The sequence below is a fragment of the Apteryx rowi genome, unplaced genomic scaffold, assembly GCF_003343035.1.
Source record: "Apteryx rowi isolate R43461 unplaced genomic scaffold, aptRow1 scaffold_720, whole genome shotgun sequence".
In the NCBI taxonomy this organism is placed as follows: Eukaryota; Metazoa; Chordata; class Aves; order Apterygiformes; family Apterygidae; genus Apteryx; species Apteryx rowi.
The window spans coordinates 127,422-144,291 of record NW_020451006.1 but is presented as its reverse complement, the minus strand read 5'-3'; the positions used below and the strand labels follow the sequence as shown (position 1 = coordinate 144,291).

The 16,870-nt window shown below is 37.5% G+C and overlaps 1 protein-coding gene across 1 annotated transcript in view; it reads right to left on the bottom strand.

Moving 5' to 3' along the window:
- Nucleotides 1–410: 410 nt before the first annotated feature.
- Nucleotides 411–16,870, bottom strand: part of TANC1 (tetratricopeptide repeat, ankyrin repeat and coiled-coil containing 1) — a 76,707-nt gene continuing 60,247 nt past the window's right edge. The window contains exons 18-26 of the mRNA XM_026087575.1: nt 14,888–14,966; nt 10,258–10,391; nt 9,562–9,685; nt 9,268–9,443; nt 8,079–8,211; nt 7,156–7,247; nt 4,681–4,827; nt 2,690–2,790; nt 411–1,794 (exon numbers count right to left, since the gene is read on the bottom strand). Of these exons, the coding sequence (XP_025943360.1) occupies nt 411–1,794; nt 2,690–2,790; nt 4,681–4,827; nt 7,156–7,247; nt 8,079–8,211; nt 9,268–9,443; nt 9,562–9,685; nt 10,258–10,391; nt 14,888–14,966 (2,370 nt within the window). The remainder of the gene's footprint in view (nt 1,795–2,689; nt 2,791–4,680; nt 4,828–7,155; nt 7,248–8,078; nt 8,212–9,267; nt 9,444–9,561; nt 9,686–10,257; nt 10,392–14,887; nt 14,967–16,870) is intronic.

Below are 16,870 nucleotides of genomic sequence, written 5' to 3'. Positions count from 1 at the left end.
TGCAGCAGATATCTTTCTTAACACTGTTTTGAGAATCAAGCACTTAAGCATTAGAGAGGCACAATTATTATGTAAGTGATGAGATGTAATATAACCAAAAGCCAAGATTAAAGCTCTACATAAGAGGAATCATATATTAAAGGTAAAATTGAAAGAATTTCCCCGCTTGAGGTCCCAGTTTGGTGGACTGATGATCCTAGTTGACTCTCTACACAGATTTGCTATTCCAGTTACTATGACTGTCCTGGGATGGTAAGAACAGCTTAAAGTGGTTGCATCCCATTAAATACTGGCCGACAGGGACTGCTTACTCGAACGCAGAACTGGCCGGCCAACCAGCATGTTACACAGAAGTAATACTCTGATGTTACGAGCTAAGTTTTACAGCCATGTATTGTTCAAAACGATATTTATACATTGGATTCAATGAATGATCGCTTTGGTTTTGCAGATGTCACATGACTCAGGTGGCCTTCCTTACTGATGTGAGACTGCTGTTTTGATACAGGGTCCGGGTGTAAATGGGAAGCTGGTTTCGGTGCTCTGCTGTCTTGACAGTGGGCAGGCGTTTGGCACTTAGGCTCCTCGAGTTCTTTAGCTTGCATACCGTTCTGGATGCTGTCTCCTGGGGCAGCACCAGCAGAGGAAGTTTTAGTCTGATAGTGTTTGACCGAGTAGTGCTCAAAATTTGAGGGCTGAATGCCCCCAGAACCAGCATTTGTTAATCCTTCTGATGCCTGAGAATGCCAAGTGCGACTGGATTGGTTATTTTGCTGCTGAAACCTTGCAGTCTTATCCATGATTCCCATAAACGGGGTGTTGCGAGGTCTGTGTTCAGCAGTAGCACCCTGAACTTGATTTACTTTATTCTCCTTTGTTCGAACGTCTGGCCCTAGCCCCTTTATGCTATCTGTAAAACTACTTGAACTTAAGTTGCTAGTTGAACTGGCAAGAATTGTACTGTTGGATGGAGAACTAGAAGAGACACCACTGGTTACAGCAATTTGCTGTCTTGCTTCACTGAAATTCATTTGAGTAGGGGCTGTTAACCTGTCAGCAGCTTTAGACTTATTTGTGAAAGAGTGAGAAGAGAGATTTTCATTATGCTGCGAGTGGGAACACTGGCTGGACTTAAATGTCTCATTGTACACACCAGAAGTAGCACCAGTGGAAATGCTTCCAGATGATGATGTGCTTGTCCCATCCAAATACTGAATTTTATTGCCAGTAAGATTTCCAGAGTGTCGTACTGGCAAAGGACTCTGGGGAAGATGCTGAAAAGATGATTGTGTCTTTGTATTACATTGACTGCTTCCCGTTTTTGATCCAGGCTGAGTGGAGCTCAGGTGCTGATTAGTTTTTACAATCTGCGCCTGCTTTGTTGGCTGCATGATCAAGCCTGGCTCTCTCACGTATTTATTGCCTGTTCTGCTTTGAGGAGACACAGGTCTAGTTTTCTGCTGAACACCTTCCTGAAGGGTCCTGCTGTATGATGAGGCAGCCAAGGAACGTTGCAGCCTTTGCGGAGAGGAAACGGATTCATCATGATGTGGCAATTCTTCCGCCCTCTCTTGAAGATTAAAATTGTCATTCACACCTTGTATAATGCCCTCCTCCTCATTTTCAGAGTTGTTACTTTGCTGTGCTGGCTGCGGAGACTGATGCTTCTGCTGCTGTGCTCTCTGGAACTGTTTGCATTCTTCTTCTACTCGAGCCAGCAGACGTTTTATCTCTTGGTTGTTAGGACACAGCTTCGCAGCTTCACGTAAGTCAGCGAGAGCAGCGAGTAGCTTTCTGTTAAAAAAAAAAAAAAAGAAAAAAAGAAGTCAACTTACTAATAAAAACTTGGGGTAAATTGAGTCTCAGCATTGCCTACTACAACAGATCCATCTCTACCACTCTCAAAACAGTGTTCTACATTTTTCATTTCCTGGTGGATGTCGTGACAAGAAAAGGGTCAGATGTCCTCCAACCCAGGAAGCTCTTTCCTACAGTGGAAGCACAGACCCAGTCCTAAAACTTCCCTGTGTAACCTGTCTCCTTCAAGAAGCCAGCCCTGGTGGGCTGGTAGCACTATGAACATAAGCTTTGTCTCATGAGCCCTTTACTGTTACCTTCGCAAGAGGTACCTTGCTGAAATCCACTCGTGATCACTTCTTGTTCCACTTAGAAAAGACATGGTCAATCAATAGGCAGTTCTTCCTAGCCACTAGTTTGATATTTTTCCAATTTAAAGAAGAGATGATTCCTCTTCTCTTCCCTTGTTTTCAACTTAAACAGCTGATGATTTAACATCTAGTCCTGTCCTATAAAAGCACCCAGTTATTCTTGGTGGTAAATAATGCAGCACTGGAGTTTGGTGGCACACTGATAGCACAATTCTACTGTTTCAGGTGGATCAACACTCCTATCCACTCTTACATATAACATCCTCCTCTTCCTATCAATTTGTCACTTTCTGGACTCCCTAATAATTACCTAAAGGAGTACTCAATATTGCTTTTTGCTTGTGCCTGGTTGGTTTTGACTGATTTTGGGACCTAACACTGATGGAAACTGCACAGGGAAAATAACCTTTTCTTTATAACTTCCAAATACAAACCCTGTTTACCTAAAGGAAAAAAAAAACATTATTGAAAGTGTTATGAAGTAAAAAATCTGTGTGGAAATGCACAGAAACAAACAGTACCTGCTGTTTCTCTTGGCTCTTGCTCTAGCATAATAGGCTTCATAAGACTTGGGTTTCAGATCCAATGCTTTGGTAGCAAACTCTTCAGCCATACCGAAGTCCTAATCATTTAAACAAATATATTCATTATACAGTGACATTAAAAGAAAACTGCATGTTCTTTTTTGATGCTGCTGCTTCAAAAGTATTAAGCAAAAGCTTATCCAGTCTAGAAAGTCACATTTATCAGTTATGAAAAGCAGACATTTTTCAGAAAGACTGAGAACGGACCTCATCTTGCTAACCTTTTCTGTCTTGTCTAAAGGGAACTGAATCCAATGTAGCTAAAAAGCAATGTTAATGTAGGTAAGATCTGGTTATTTTCAAGCCAAAGCTGTTAAAATGCTAGAAGAGACTGCATGTTTAATAGGATACATGGCCACCTCAAATAGCAAAGCTTTATTTAGAATGCGTTTTGAAGAAAGACCAGTTAAAAACCTAAGAGTGCAAAGGAAACGGAACAAAACATGACGTGAGCTGGAATAGACCAGAGCTTTCTTTGATAAGGTATGTGACATTTTTAGACAAGAACTGCACTAGATCTAATGTATTTGGTCTTCATTTGACAAGAATGAGAAATAAGAATTTAGTAAGTTGTTGGTTAAACCAAAGACTGGAAGTAGCAATTAGGATTGAAATGGGGCAGCAATGGCTATGGGAAAGATGAAAACAGAAGCAAGTCTTGACAGTGCTCACGCACAGCACAAGGTGCTCATGATACAGGATGATATCCAGCATACTTAGGCAGGAAGTTAGAAAGCATCATCATGGAAGGCCAAAAAAAGGTCCTAGGGTATCATGCGAGACTAGAGAAATAATGTGGTGAACTTTAGCTTCAGATGCGAGATGATGCACTTCAGGATTAGCAAAATCTAAATGGGAGCTTATCAGTGGGATATGATGAGAAACACACACACGCATGTGTGCACATACACAAACTGTTCAGAGTGACTTTCAGCTGCCGGTTTGATGCAACTGAAAAACACAATCTGATCTAGGAAGGCATCAGGAGAGCAGTTCTAGCAGAGAAAGGAAAGGATTAGTACCACACACAGTACAGGGCAGCTGCAGAACAGCCTACATAAAGTCCTGGTCACCAATGTTCAAATGCTCTTCAAAGTGGAACAGATGCCAAGAACAACTTACTCGGATGACTAAGGAATGAAGCAGTTACTTTATAAAAAGAAGGAATGGGGGATGGCTGCTGTCTACCTATGCAGCAGAAGCATTTGGAAAGGAATAAGGTAGGGTATATTCAGAAAATCAGAGGTTTTTGCTTTTATAGTCACTCAGTTTCTTAACAGCCATCCGATGCACTGGTGAAGATAGAAAACCAGCCAACCAAACCCCACTCTCAATTAAACCAAATATATGAAACATACACAAGATAGCTCTGCTGGTAGGTTATGGTGTTTGTTAACCAAAGGTGGCGGGTTGGGGGGTGTTCTATTTAGTCTGGTATTTTAACTTGAAAGTACAGAAAACGTATAGCAATCTGATTTTCCAAAATAACTAGATTACACAGGAGCAGCTGCAATAGTTCCCCCATGGCAACATGCCATTATCTCATGAACTGTCCCCATGTGTTGACACAGCAAAGCTCAAAATCAGGGTATAGTCAAAGGAACTCTAATAATAGCCAAAATAAATGCCTAAGTAGCAATGTTTGGTAAGAAAGAAATCCTAACACTTGATGCATGCAGTGACCCACAAGGACCAACTGACACATGAGAAGTACCTAATACTTTGGCCATATGCAAGTCTTTCACTTGATGCTAACCCTTTGGAGGATTTTGCACATCCCTTTTCTGCCCTTTGAGCTCATCAGGAGGATCAAGAGTCACAGGAGCATGGCAATAGCAACGTGTCACACAAGCTCTCAATAAAGCAGTAGAAGAGAAGTCTAAGATTCCCAGTGCCAGAGAAGCAACAGATTAATAATAAGAGCTTACGTTTGTTTTTCGGCGACATCGTGACAAATTTAAGTATAATGAAACTCTCAGCTCATTGAAAGCTTTCATTTCTTCTCCAAATCCTTCCCTTGGAAACTTCCTCAAGGCATACTGATAGCGCTGGGCTGCTTCCTTCATCTTACCTTTCTAAAAATTTAGGGAACAAGAGACTTTTCAGAAACTTGCAATACTGCTGCAAAAAAGCACACCTATATTCAACATCTGCCAACAGGTGCTCTTCCAGTAAAAAGCACACAGCCAGATTCTGTATGTGTGTCTGTGCGTCTGTGTACGTACGCGTGTGTATTACACTTACACACAGACAAAATGAGAACTTGAGTTAACTGGAGTTTGTGTTTGTTTTGTAAACTCATACTTTTAATGATATTTCACCAGAATAGTATTTACAGTAATACGTACTGCTGGGACCACAACAATTATTCTTCAGGTATGAAGACTGTACGATACAATTCTTAATTTTACTTTTACATTTTTTAAACAGAGCAGTCAAATAATTGAAGATGTAAATCATCAAATCTCTAATGTCTAGATGGTGCTAGTAGAGCATGTTCTTAACAAGGAATGGTGTAAAACTTGTGCTCCTGCCAATTAAGCTCTGGAGCTGGAAAGGGTAAGATGGGGAGAGGGAAAAAGAGCCAGAGCAACACCCAAACATGCAGTCCAGCCGCTCTCAGCTTCACTTAGGTGTCTCAGCTATGATTAGCTGGTTGGCAGAAGGTATGAATTTAAAATAGTAAGATGTCGCTCTCCTACTGCTTAACTGAGGTTGAAAAATAAAGCTAACCTGTCCCTCAGAACTACCTGAATGATCAGCAGTTGCACTGAAAATACTGAGACTCTCCAAAAGGTGCTTGGAGAATACCTCCCTGATTAGCTGAAGATTTGAGACAGTTTTGCTAAAGCCACTGAAATCTTTCTAGTGTGAAAAGATCACCAATTCTTTTAGTTGATAACTGAAGAAATTTTTCTCTTTATGCATGTTCTAAGAGTTAATTTGTTTTTATAAACATTGTTTCTTTTTTTATTACTTTTAAAATTCAAAGTGGTTACAATTTACTGTTGAAACTGGCATGGAAAATGTTAAAAGTTTATTTTCCTTATTTTATTCAGCTCAAGAGCTGAGAAGTAGTTATTACATACTGTGAACACACTCACATATGTGTTAGTCTGCAAAATAACTTCCCATTTATCACACTTTGGCAAAAGAATAAATCAAAGTGTACTGGAAAAAGTTTAACAAGCTAAACGTAAACATACCATAAGCTCTTGCAAGTTCGTTCAAATTACTATAATAAAACTAAATGGTCTTAAAGACAGACACCAGCAGGGAATTCAACCTCTATTAACAAATTGTAAAACATATTAATACTGAGCCCTGCCATCTTCATCTGCTATCTCAGAGTCTAGGCAGAGTCCAACCTAACGAGCGACTGGTGGAGAAACTGAAGCAAGAAGAACTGGTGTTGGTGACACAGTGGGTGGCACGTTGCCTCTGAACAACCAGGGTCTCCCATTCAGCACATCACCAGGGAGCTTGGCAGAGGAGGGTCCTTCCAGGGATGACATTGCTACCTTTGTAGAGTAAACTCCGTTATGATTTAGGGTGAAAGATGCCCCTCCTTTTTGAAGGTTTGGGGGATTTTTTTAAATTTGGATTTAAAGCTCTGAACCCATTTCAGCATCAATAAACTTGATGAATTATCCAGATATATTTGTAAGGCTCCTTTATAGAATTTGGGAGAATCCAAGCAGGTCCAGCCTGATTTATGATGGCACAGCCTCAAGGGTGCCTTTCTTGTATTAAAGGCTTTTGATACAGACATTTGATCAAAAATGAAAGATAAGGTGGCATGTATTTGAAGTCCCCTATAAAAACCCTACAAGTTGCCAAGTTTTATAGCTAGAACAGACTTTGAATGATGCTCATATAAAACACTCGGCACTGTGTTGCACCAGTGAAATAAAGGAGGTACAACACACAATTTAAAGAGATACTTCCAATCTCTCTTCTGAATAACATATCACCGCTAGTAAAAAGAACATACCGAAGGAGCTGACACTTTCCCCAATCTATATTTAAACAGCATGCAAAAGAACATTATCCTGAAGAAGAGGATACGCCTGAATGTACCTATCTTATTTATTTCAAACAGACAGTTTCAGATTAGCACCCTGCATTCTCAATTGCTCTTAAGAAATAACAGTGCTACAAATGTCCACTAAGCACCTTGCTCAACAGAAAAAAAGTGTACTTATCCATTTTTGTTTGTTTTGCATAGGAGTTTTTGCTCATTCTTTCTCAGAGTTCCTGAAGTTTCTTGGTCTCATTCCCAACATGAGATGATGTGCGAGTACACAACAGAAAAGGAGATGTAAAGAACCTCAGTCTACCTTCAGACAGAAATTCAATTATAGTGTTTTCCTAGTAGAAAAGAACAAAAGAAATCTACCTACTTTGTACAGTAAATTTCCTTCTTCCATCAGTTTCTGCAGCAGAATGATGAGAATATCAGGTTTTGAGGTCGCCATTGCCCATGCCGCATTTCCTGCAAGTTAAATTTTAAGGCTTTCTAGTAAGTGGGGAGAAAGTTTGTTTCTGATATCTAACTGCACTGGAAAGCTTAATCCCACTTCACTGGATATTCTACATGTAAGGAACAATTTTATTTTAATCTATATACCCATACTTCCTCGCACCTCCTGCCCTCCCCTCTCCCCATAGAGGGCAGCCAGGTATTAAATGGTCTGACTCATTTTTCCCCTGGTCTGAAGTCTGTATAGGACATTATGAAAGTCCATGGCAAAGTACAGTCCTAAGTAAGGTGCTGTACTTATTCATACTTAGAACTCAAATAATTCTGAATTATGATTTAAAGGTACTACAGATTCAGTAGTCATCATATACACAGTTGCAACATCTACGTGCCTACTGATGATGCATGATTTGGACATATTTTTGCCAACCCTTTGCAAAAATGTAGGATTCTGTAATATATTAGATGAATTTGATCTAAATATCTTCACCAAAATCATTAATAGTGTCAAAAATAAGGATCACTAACAGAGTAATCATTATTTACCTGTGCAAGTGTATCATGATAGAGTAACCATGTAAAGGTTCCTGATGAACATATATTAAAGAAAGGAGTAGAATAAGATTACTTGCATTTCCTCACTTCTGAAGTGAGTCTGGAGCATTTGACTTTAAAAGAAGGGAAGAGATTAATTTCTCATGAATAGGCACCTGTAAACCATATTACTTGCAAAATCTACTGTGCGATTCAAGATTTATTTAATCTACTTTACAAAACTGACAGCTGTTCTAGCAGAACAGACATTCAGTTCTTCCCTTTGAGTATAGGATAGGTTTTACTAACCTAATTTAGCTCCTTTTCTCAGTAGCGTAACCACTACTGATGTATTTCGACATCCAATAGCTCTGTCCAGTGGCCGCATGCCACTGTGGTCAACATGTTCAATCACTGCTCCTTGCTCTACCAAATACTGCACCTGTGAACGGAAACAAGACAAGCCCTGTAACAGCGTCCATGGTAGGAGAGCCAGAACAGTGAGATGTTTAAGCTACCACTTAATCTTGCTCGAATTAAGTATATACTCCAGAGGCTGCAGATTTTGAAGATTCTAGGTCTAAAATCCTTTAAAGTTATTGTAAACTTTTGATCTCAGTTACAGGCATTCTCCATTTCAGATTCAAATGAATTTTCCCTAAAAGGCCTTAAGTTGTTGTACATTTATAATAGAGGAAGGTGGTGGTGCATGAGAAAGGTACAGGACAGAAAAAAGGACTTGAGCTGTTGTCCTATTTCTGAAATCACCTGTGGAACAAACTAAGAAAAATGAATCTGCTTCTCAGTCCTTTTATTTCCACATACAGACTGCATAAGTAACACTGAGACATGCTTTTTGATTTGAGATTTTTAAGATGAAAAGCATAGTGAATTCTATCAATTCTGTCACTGTCACACAAAGCATGCAAGATATCTATGAAGGACAAGCAATGCTGCTTTAGGACGCAGAAGCGAAACCTTTTCTCATTTCATCCTTTTTGGTACTCCTATTCTTTTTCTGTCCTTCTCACGTGGGGTCTCTGCACCACTGAGGTACCCAACTGGGACCTGTCAGGTTACCTTACTGGTTTTGCAGAGGCAGAGAAAAAAGATATTTTCCTTTCACGTCCCACAGTTCTTTTTTTTCTTTTAATTCCAGTTCACACAACACAGAGGAATTGTAAATGTTACTTCTTACTGAGATTTAAAACACACACTATAAAGTATAACAGTACACTATAAAGCACGAAGGCATAATGCTGCCCTTCTATCACAATTGCCTCAGTACTAAAACCTTATCTAGCAAATGCTTTTCTGAGTAAACACTTGCACTGCAGTCAAAATGTTAGCAGTATAAGCATACTGAATACTTGCCCAAACTTCCTTTGTAATTTGGTTGGCAGTATTTTTTTAAAGCTTTGTTTTCTATTATGAAGATTTGACATGTGCTCAGGTTTTTTTGTTTGTTTGTTTGTTTTTTACAGTTAGTTTTACTTACAATATCAGCATCTCCATAAAAAGCTGCCAGGTCTAAGGGTGTTCGTCCATTTTTGTCCGTCTGATCAATTGTAGCACCTTTCTCAACTAAATACTGAGCCACTTCCCTGTGGCCTTTTAGACACGCCCAGCTCAAAGCCGTCAGTCCTTCTTTGTCCAGAGATGAAACAGCTGCACCTATAAAATGAAAATTAACTTTGTTATGAAGATATCCTGTTTAATATGTAAAATTACCTAACTCCCATAGATGCAGTCTATGATACAGCTATTCAGCTTTGAACCATTTATTTTCTACCTTCAGAAAACAAAAATTCCACAGTGCTCAAATGTCCTTCACAAGAGGCCACCATAAGTGGTGTCCTGCCTTGCTTGTCGCTTGAATTCACATCACAACCATGCTCCAGTAGAAGTTTAGCAATCTGAAATAGGAAATAGCAATTTAAAAACAAACAGGCAGATTCAGATTTTACCTCTAAAAGCATAGACTTTTTACAGAAGTGGACTAAGGCATTAGTTATAAGCAATCATTGACAAATCCTGCTCAACTCATGTCTTAACTGTTAGCAATTCAGGGCCTAGTTACTCCACTCTTGAGACCACTTGTCATGCCGCACTTAAATCAATAAAAATTGGCAGGCACGAGAAGGGCCCCTGACCCTAGGGTTCTCTCTCCTTTATCACAGAGGCAGTATAATGGATCTGAAATTGTCTCTGTTCTTGGTCTGGGAAATAAAGTATTATAGATTCAATGCATTACTTTTTAAGATATATTACAACCAAGGTTCTCATGCAGCCAATGTACTCTCAAATCCCTTGTGTCAATAAAAATAACTTAAGTGAGCTTCTGAAGACTTCTCTTTAAAGTTCATGTAAATGCGTATTAGAAAGTTTACGCTAATTTATTATAGGACTAGAGATGGGAGGAAAATTTATTTCATTTCAAGGACTGTTTCCCACAGGGATCCATTTAATTTGTGAAGAAGTGTCAGACCTGCCAGTGACCCTGCCGAACTGCACAGAAAAGTGGAGGAATCCCCCTCCTGTTAGCTCTTGTCACAACAGCTCCATGTTCAAGCAGTAATTCGCAGACTTCCAGTTTTCCTCTTCCTGCAGCAGCTGTCAGGGCTAAAGAAAGCATTTTCATCAACATCTCTTAGCCCTTTTAACACATCCTTTGACACATGCAACATTATATTAGTGTTATGGAATCCCCAATTCCTTCAACTCAACTACTCCATAAGATTTTCATAACTATTTTCAGATTCACATGGGTAAGTCAGAATCAGGTTAAAGCAATAAGCCAAAGGCATTCTGTGGTAAATAAAAAGGAATTCTCAAAGATAACTACATCGTGTGCATAGCTTGTAGGTTAAAAGGAATCTTTATGGAAATTTAGGATAAACCTGCAAGCTTATCTTTGAGTTAGATATAGTTCCTTTTTCATTAATCATTTTTTCATGATGAGAAAGCTTTGTCTCTTTCCATCAGGTCTTTCCCAAAAGCAAAGATCACAACAGTTCTGGGATTCAACAAAGGCCCTGTAACTCAAGTTTTGGAGAGTACCGTTTCCTCAATGCCTGGCAGTGATGTATTACCAAACAGCAGATATTTAGATCTCTGCAGAAAGTCCATTTCTCAGACAACTTAGCTCCATTCTGCACTAGTTAAAGTTGTTTTCCCTGTTTTTCATGATGAAAGCAGAGCAGGTCATCAATGAATGGTTCCAATTCCTGTGTGTTCATCCTTGCTCTAGGCCTCAAGGGAAAACGCACATTTTTCAGCACACAAGAGACCTCAACATTCTACCTCACCTTGAAAACATTTTTTGAAATGTACAGCGTATGTTGTCAAGCAGTCTTTATCTCTATCTAAAATGCAGCAACCTTTCAGCTTTTGGACAAACAGATACTACTGCCAGAAGACACGTTTTCAGGACTGGCTGAAAACACTACAGAACATCATATTTTCCATGCACACCTACATATCCTACTTACTGAGCAGTCGGAAACAATACAATAGCATGTGTCTAGATGGCATAATAATAAAACCATTGAGATTACATTTATTCTAGCCACTCATAAGATAAAAATTATTGTACACCTATGCTCACAATGTGTTGCTCATAAGAAAGCAGATAATTCCCATACACTGGGCACTAATATTTTGTAACCCCACTCAGTACCATGACTCTGAAAAAAAATTTTGCTGTAAGGCTATGCATTTAAACAACTTTTCGCCTTCTATAGTTTATTATACTCCTTCCTTTTCACTGCAATATTCTTTGAAGCTTGAAAATAAAGTATTTTCCTGTATTTTCCCTACTGTGATCTTCTTCTCTTCCATTTGGCTCACATAAACTTCTTGCGTGCCAACTAGTGAATTTCTATCACTCGTTATTTTTTAGAATTTTCAATGGTGATAAAGTAGATTTTTTTTAAACTTGCAACAGATGCTGAAAGTAAATGAAAACACAAACTCTGCAGGAAGTAGTAAATCCATTATTTCAATAGTATCTAACTCATACACTCTGACTGGCTGATACATCACTATGTTATAGTTAGATCAACTGTTTACATCTGAACAACTGGAAATAACTGTTATAGATGCCTAACATAAATATCAACATTAAAGGCAAAACAAACTATCTTCTTCAAAAACGTCACATTTATCATTCTGTCAGTTCCAGGTTTTTAGCTCACAGTGCAACTAACATTACGGCAACAAGACTACCCTGTATTTTATTCAGAGACAAGAAAGAATAAAGAATTTGTACAGTCAACTTAAAAGATATTATGACTAAACCACGCTCAGGAATTCCAACTATTCTACTGAAAGGAAGGATCACCTCTGATCTGCCTAATGTACTTTGCAAAAGCTCAGCCTCATCTGCCAAAAAAANAAAAAAAAAAAAAAAAAAGTAAAGAATTTAAATGAACAGCTACACAAGCAACATACACAGAACAGAAAATACAAGAGCAGCCCATTAAGCTGAAGGAAAAACAGTAATCTGACAGATTTTTGATTTGCAGCCAACAATGTCAGAGAGAAATTGTAATTAGGAGAAAAAAGGATGTTTTTGTGTCTGAAATAAGACAGGCAGTTTTCATGTCTGAAATAAGACACACAAAGTCTGGAAAATTAGTTGGAAAATTAGTTGGAAACAAGACTAATTGGTCACCACAGCTTGTAGGATCCAACAAGCATAATAAAAAGTCATTAAGCTTAGTATTTAATCAAACACTAAAACTCCTTTCAGAGGTCAAGAACAGCTGCTCTATGTGTGACCTTTAACTCTGGAATTTTATCTTGCAAGTATCAGAGCTTGTTTGAAGAGGGTGATTTGTTTTTAACATATGCTAGTAGACACATGAAAATTTGTACAGCCTATAAAACAATGGTTTATAAACAAAATTTGCATTATGCGTGCAATAAAGTGACTAGCTTCAATGTTCATGACCTTTGCATTAACAAAACTTGTAGAGTGCTTTCTTCCACTTCCTTTATAACTCATTTGGACTTCCAAGTTTGTTCCTTGACTTAGCAGCACTGGATTGAAACATCCTTGCACGTAACAAGCCCTCTACAAGCCTCCACAGCTTTATTTTAAAATCTCTTTTCTTAACTTTGAACTAAGTTACATTATACCTCTTTCCTAGTTAGTATTTTAGGTTATATCCATACTTTCCCTATTACTCTCCTCTGCCAATAATGCCAGCCTTATTCATCCACTTACTGAAGTATATTTTCATTCATGCTCTCTTTCTACAGTACACGCCATTCCAAACTGACATAGAACTTTAGAGTTTTCATTAACTCAAGGTAAGTTTGTCATGATCAGGTATTGGTGTAGGGAGGAGAGGGAAGCAAGCAGAGCATGATGCAAAGAATACAGAATGCTCCAAACCAGCTAACCTGCATATAACATAGCAGGCAGGTTAAAGACTCTGTAAGATGGTTCCCCAAAGATGGTCTTTTCTAACTAAGACATAGTAATGTGGATTTTGAAAAGGACAAACGCAAGAAATTTAGAGAACAGGCTTTAAAATTTTTGCACCCTTACATCCTCTCATTTCATGCATTACCTGTTTTTTCTGTGTGTTTATATTGCTTTAATTTACTATATGACTTGCCTTGAACCTATACTCCATACAGACACAGCCTTCAGCTGTACTAATGTAATAAAATATCAGAAATGGAAACTATGATCTCTGACTGTCTTCTCCTCTAAAAAACTTGCAATATAAAATACTATTGAAACAGCCTCCACAAAGAGCAGAAACCACTTAGGATTCCATCAAGTAGATAACAAGCAATACAAATATATGATGAAGGTACCTTTAAGGTCATTTCATGTTTTTCAATGTGCGATGAATTCTCCCATTTTAAAACAGGCACTCACAAAACACACTGCTCCTCATTCCATCTGCCACATACTTCTGGTTTTACCATTATCCAGTTCCACATGCCATCAAATCCTCCTTTCATGGATGTTACCCTGCATTGCCACGTGCATATTCCTTGTCATCTTGGCAAGGAATATTGGCATGATCCAACTTATAAAATCGATGGTCCATACAACACAATATAAATATAGGCTCACCCAATTACGCAAGAACATGAAGATTCCATCAGCAGATAAATTAGCGTCTTTACCACATAAGCCTTTTACACTCAATAACTGAAGAGTGATACTGCAGGTAATGCTAATCCCGTAGCTATCTTCACTCCCTCTTCATGTTTTCCTCACCCAAAACTTACTACTGCGCATCTCAGACAGCACAAAAGTGCCACAGGGAATTGCTCGTAGTTCTCTGGATTAAGGCCTCCATCTCCATCACAAGTTCGGACTGCATAAGGAAGCACTAACTTTCCGAGTAAAGATTCCCCACACGTTAAGCGAGAATCTTGATATAAAACATTGAAAAATAAAGTATTAAATAAGGCTGAATTCAGAGCACCCTGAAGAAGAGGAGGTTTTTTTTTTTTGGGGGGGGGGGGGAATTCACAGGATTTTTCCATTTGCAATGAAGAGCGAGCATAGTTTTGTATACGCATAGATGAACATTTGCTTCTCAAGTATGTGAAAAGACTACTCCAAAAAATCATAAAGAGACACTGTTTTCCTGCCTGTTCATGCAAATCTCAGCTGTTTAAATAAAATTAAGATGCTACTCCTACAATAAAACATGGGAACTTTCAGCTGCCAGGCTGCACAGTTTACTGTGTAGCTTAAAAAAATATCTGGCACTTGCCATGCATAGAAATGTGTATTTTTTCATCCACTGCCTAACGAGAACAAACTAGGCAATTGCCTAGCCTCTCCTTCAAACAAAAGAGATATTAAAAAAAATCCTCAGATGCATAATATCAAGAAATTCTAGAGTGAAACTTGAAGCACTACATCTCAGAAGACAATATGCAATTTAATTAAAAAGTCACTTATTAATAATAATTTTATACAACTTTTTTCCCAATCTGTCAGGTGAGGAGGTTTAATAAATTTAAAAAATCATTATTGCTTATAAACTGCATATTGATGGATTTTATTATTAAATTTGGTACATTCCTATTACTTTTATCATAGAAAATTAAATAAAAAGTTCAAAATAAAAAGAAAATACCTGTTTCTCCCCACAATGCATCAGTGTCATTGATATCAATTTCATGTTCCTTTTCAATTGCCAAGAGGTAACAAACCACCTGTTTAAAAAACAAAAACAAAAAAAACAACAGTTCACAGATTTAATGTTTTACACACACACACACACACACCCCAATTTGTCACTCGCAATATATAGCAATAGATAAAACATTTAAAGCAAGCGGGAGTGCTTCTCTCCTAATGCACATGAATCAAAGAATTAATTTTGTCCTTAATCCATCAAAGCAAGATCAGTATGATTCGGGATATAACTTAAGGATATGTGAATGTTATTAAAAACAGTTTAAAAATAAGCCCAGTACACTTCTGTTAATTGGCTCAAGGTGTTTTACATTATTATAATTTAATGACCTCCAGTGTGACCTAAATATACCAGCGCAATCAAGGCCAACAATGCCAAAAGCAAAAATAAGGTGTGCTAAGTTTAGTGAAGACACAAAAAATTCCATTTTACCTAAAATGAAAAAAGGTATATTAGAAAACATTTTGTGAAACAGGAATTCATATGTTTTTTCTTTATGCTGTTTAAATCTTAACTGTTCTTCAAAACTTCTCCTTCACAGAACGGTCTGAGCATATTTTGTTAAATGCTAATTTTCAGACTTAAAACCAATTATAAAAGTTTTGTGTTTTTATTTTTTATCTTATTAAAAAAAGCTATGTTCTCTAACCACCACCTAGCACAAGAATATTAAATTAACGTCCTCTTCTAAATGCTACTTTAAACAATTTTCCAACGGGGGACAGACTTACTGAGACTGCAGCAAGCAGCTAAGGGAGTGGAATCACACTAATAAAAGTTGTGGATGATAAGAGAAAGAGCAAAGGTAGGAAACAAGAAAGTGCATGAATGTACTTTCAGGCTGCGTGAGAAGCACTGTACAGACTGTAGAGAAAATCCAAAAATATAAGATGCTAGAATATAATGTATTAATGAAAATTAATGAAATACACAGGCCTTTTTCTAGCTAAGAAAAATTAAGCTTCTTTTTGCTCAAAAAAAAAAAAGAAATTTTTGAGTAAATGAAGAAGTATTTATGATTCATGTGATCTGTTTTGCAGATGATGAGTTGGCTCCTTTCATGTTCATCAGTGGGTGGCAAGCAACAACTTTTACTAGAGTGAAGGAATTTTTGCATTAGTTTAAGTTAATCATAGTTCAGAATCCTCAAATTGACTTTGTGCGATACTCTTAGATCATATGATAAATTAATTGCACATAGACAGTTCTGTTTGAATCACGTAAACAACTTTAAGAGATCAGAATCATGACCTTGTAACAAAAATTTTTTAATTAGATTTAAAAAATACCGAATACAAAAATGTTTTCACTGAAGAGACTGTATTCCCTGTTTTGGCACATCACTTATAATACATTCATGTGAAATTCCATCAGCCTAGTGTGATCTTTATTGTGTATTTTTATTTACTGATTACTTTTTTCTCATTGTAAAGTCTTATTTTCCCAAAGAACAGAAGACAGACCTGTATTATCTATATATCTAAAGAATCTGAGTATTTATTATATGTTTATTTTTAGTGTTTCTATTACTAAATAATACTGTAATGATGGCAAACATTTCTTTTTACTATATACACACATTCAAACACACACAAACGTCCTCTCTTAAACAATATTAATATTTCAAAGAAACTCTGAGATGTCAGATAGTAAAATAATGTCTGTGAAGTAGCTTTAGATTTCACTTATTTGAAGATACAATTTTTAGATATACAAATATAAAATATGTATATTCAGAATATAATTAAAATATACTATTTAATTATGATCATATACTACATTATCCCCAGAGAAATCCTAGTTCTTCCTGAGACTCCTTCATTACTGAAGTGAAGAGGAGTCCACAACGCAGGAAACCACGGAAAGATCTGTCCTCTGTTTGAGGCAGTGAAGTTCGTTGAGAGTTGAGTCTTCTCCTCC